General features: G+C 48.3%; 1 protein-coding gene across 1 annotated transcript in view; it reads left to right on the forward strand.

Annotated features, from left to right (window-relative positions):
- Positions 1-1,487, forward strand: part of LOC116379959 (CD59 glycoprotein-like) — a 2,488-nt gene extending 1,001 nt beyond the window's left edge. Inside the window, exons 2-3 of the mRNA XM_031841920.1 lie at positions 412-513; positions 1,030-1,487. Coding sequence (XP_031697780.1) covers positions 412-513; positions 1,030-1,241 — 314 coding nt within the window. The 3' untranslated portion in view covers positions 1,242-1,487. The remainder of the gene's footprint in view (positions 1-411; positions 514-1,029) is intronic.
- Positions 1,488-2,278: the final 791 nt, after the last annotated feature.

Genomic DNA, 2,278 nt, shown 5'->3' on the forward strand with positions numbered 1-2,278 from the left:
CAGCACCAGTCTAACTCAGCCACTCCCTCAGCACCAGTCCAACTCAGTCACTCCCTCAGCACCAGTCCAACTCAGCCACTCCCTCAGCACCAGTCCAACTCAGTCACTCCCTCAGCACCAGTCTAACTCAGTCACTCCCTCAGCACCAGTCTAACTCCCTTTACCTGTCCCTGATCAGTAATCAAGCACTCCCTCATCAGCACAACTCTCCTCACCTGTTCAAGTCACCTTATAAACCCCTGCCTCTCAGTCACTCACTGCCAGCTCATTGTTTGTGTTCTACCCGCCTGTTTGTCTTGTCCTGTTCCCGGTTTCCCTGCAACCTCACCACTAGGGGACGCCACATAATACACACTTCTTCTTCTCCTCCTTCTCTTTCTTCTTCATCTTCTCCTTCTTCTTCTTCTTCAGGTTCTGGACTTCGCTGCTACAAGTGCTCTGATTACACTGGACGCTGTCAGAACGTCCAGGAGTGCACATATGAAGACTCCTGTATCTCTCTGAGTGAGAGAGGTGAGTACTGACCTTAAAGTCACTATAAGCATCTTCTACCTGGTCCTGAACCAGTCTCAGTGTCTATATGATCGCTGTCCTCACCGTGTGCGTATCCTCACCCTGTGCGTGCGTGTCCTCACCCTGTGCGTGCCTGTCCTCACCCTGTGCGTGCGTGTCCTCACCCTGTGCGTGCCTGTCCTCACCCTGTGCGTGCCTGTCCTCACCGCGTGCCTGCGCTGTCCTCACCCTGTGTGTGCGTGTCCTCACCCTGTGCGTGCCTGTCCTCACCCTGTGTGTGCCTGTCCTCACCCTGTGTGTGCGTGTCCTCACCCTGTGCGTGCCTGTCCTCACCGCGTGCCTGCGTGTCCTCACCCTGTGCGTGCCTGTCGTCACCCTGTGCCTGCGTGTCCTCACCCTGTGCGTGCCTGTCCTCACCCTGTGCCTGCGTGTCCTCACCCTGTGCCTGCGTGTCCTCACCCTGTGCGTGCGTGTCCTCACCGCGTGCCTGTCCTCACCGCGTGCCTGTCCCTCCAGGAGGTAAGACCATCCGTCAGTGTATCCGGTACACAGACTGTGATAACTCCCGTCTGTCCCAGATGTTCCCGGCGATCTCCGGCTTCACGTACCGATGCTGCAGCAGCAACCTCTGCAACACCGGCTCCGCTGTGGCTGCGGCGCCACCGGTCCTGACTCTGGCTCTGAGGCTGACGGGGACCCTGCTGAGTCTCTGGTGGTTCTGGGTCTGACGGGGACTCTGCTGAGTCTCTGGTGGTTCTGGGTCTGACGGGGACCCTGCTGAGTCTCTGGTGGTTCTGGGTCTGACGGGGACCCTGCTGAGTCTCTGTTGGTTCTGGGTCTGAATTAACCGTTTGGTGTTTGTGGGATTCTTAGTTAACAGGAACTAAACGAGTGTTTTTAGGGTCTCAGGTCAATAAAGAATGACTTTTTCTTTTTATACTTTTTTAAATACAATAAACATGAGGTTGATTTGTTTTGATGTATTTTTGCTCATTTAAAACTCCACAAATAATATTAATAAATAAATCTAATATAAACATCCTAAATAACCAAAATAAAGTTCTTTACAGGGTTTGTTTCAGTCTACGTTGATCAGAAAACATGCGATTTAACGAGCCAATCAGATTTGGTTCCTCTTGTATGTCACATACAGGCTCATTAGAATAAACCGCCCACCAGCCAATTAGAGCAGCCTGTGGTCTTAAAGAGACAGGCGCTGAAACGGAGCATTCCAAACAGGGTGAATTCAGGTTTATTCAGACAATGAATGTGTTTTTTGAACATTAGAGCATGTTCCAATAGAAACATAGAATTCAAGTATGACGCTGAATATGTCTCCTTTAAATCAAACGTAGACCATGTCAGTGCCTCATGATCACACGTTATTCCCTCAAGATTATATGTTTCAATTGATCATGTCATATTTTTATACGTAATTTTATATTGAAATAAAAACGATACAGGTAAAAGCTGGTGATCTTTATAAAGAACACTTCTATGATACAAGTTTCTACAAATAGTTGAAATAAATCAGTTTGAAGACGAGTGTCTCGTATGTGATTCTTGACCTTCTGACTACATTTTAGTTTTATTAATACTTGAAGGACATTTCGTTAATGACGCTGTGACATCACTTTGTTTGAAGCCTTCACTCTTCGTGGATTCATCCTCTCATGCTGCTATTTTAAAGATATAATTTATTAAACATAAATAACACTTGCTGTAACTCAGAGGCGATGAAGGTGACCCGGCTCTACTCTTCATC

This window comes from Anarrhichthys ocellatus, unplaced genomic scaffold (assembly GCF_004355925.1).
Source record: "Anarrhichthys ocellatus isolate YVR2014 unplaced genomic scaffold, GSC_Weel_1.0 scaffold5638, whole genome shotgun sequence".
NCBI lineage: Eukaryota > Metazoa > Chordata > Actinopteri > Perciformes > Anarhichadidae > Anarrhichthys > Anarrhichthys ocellatus.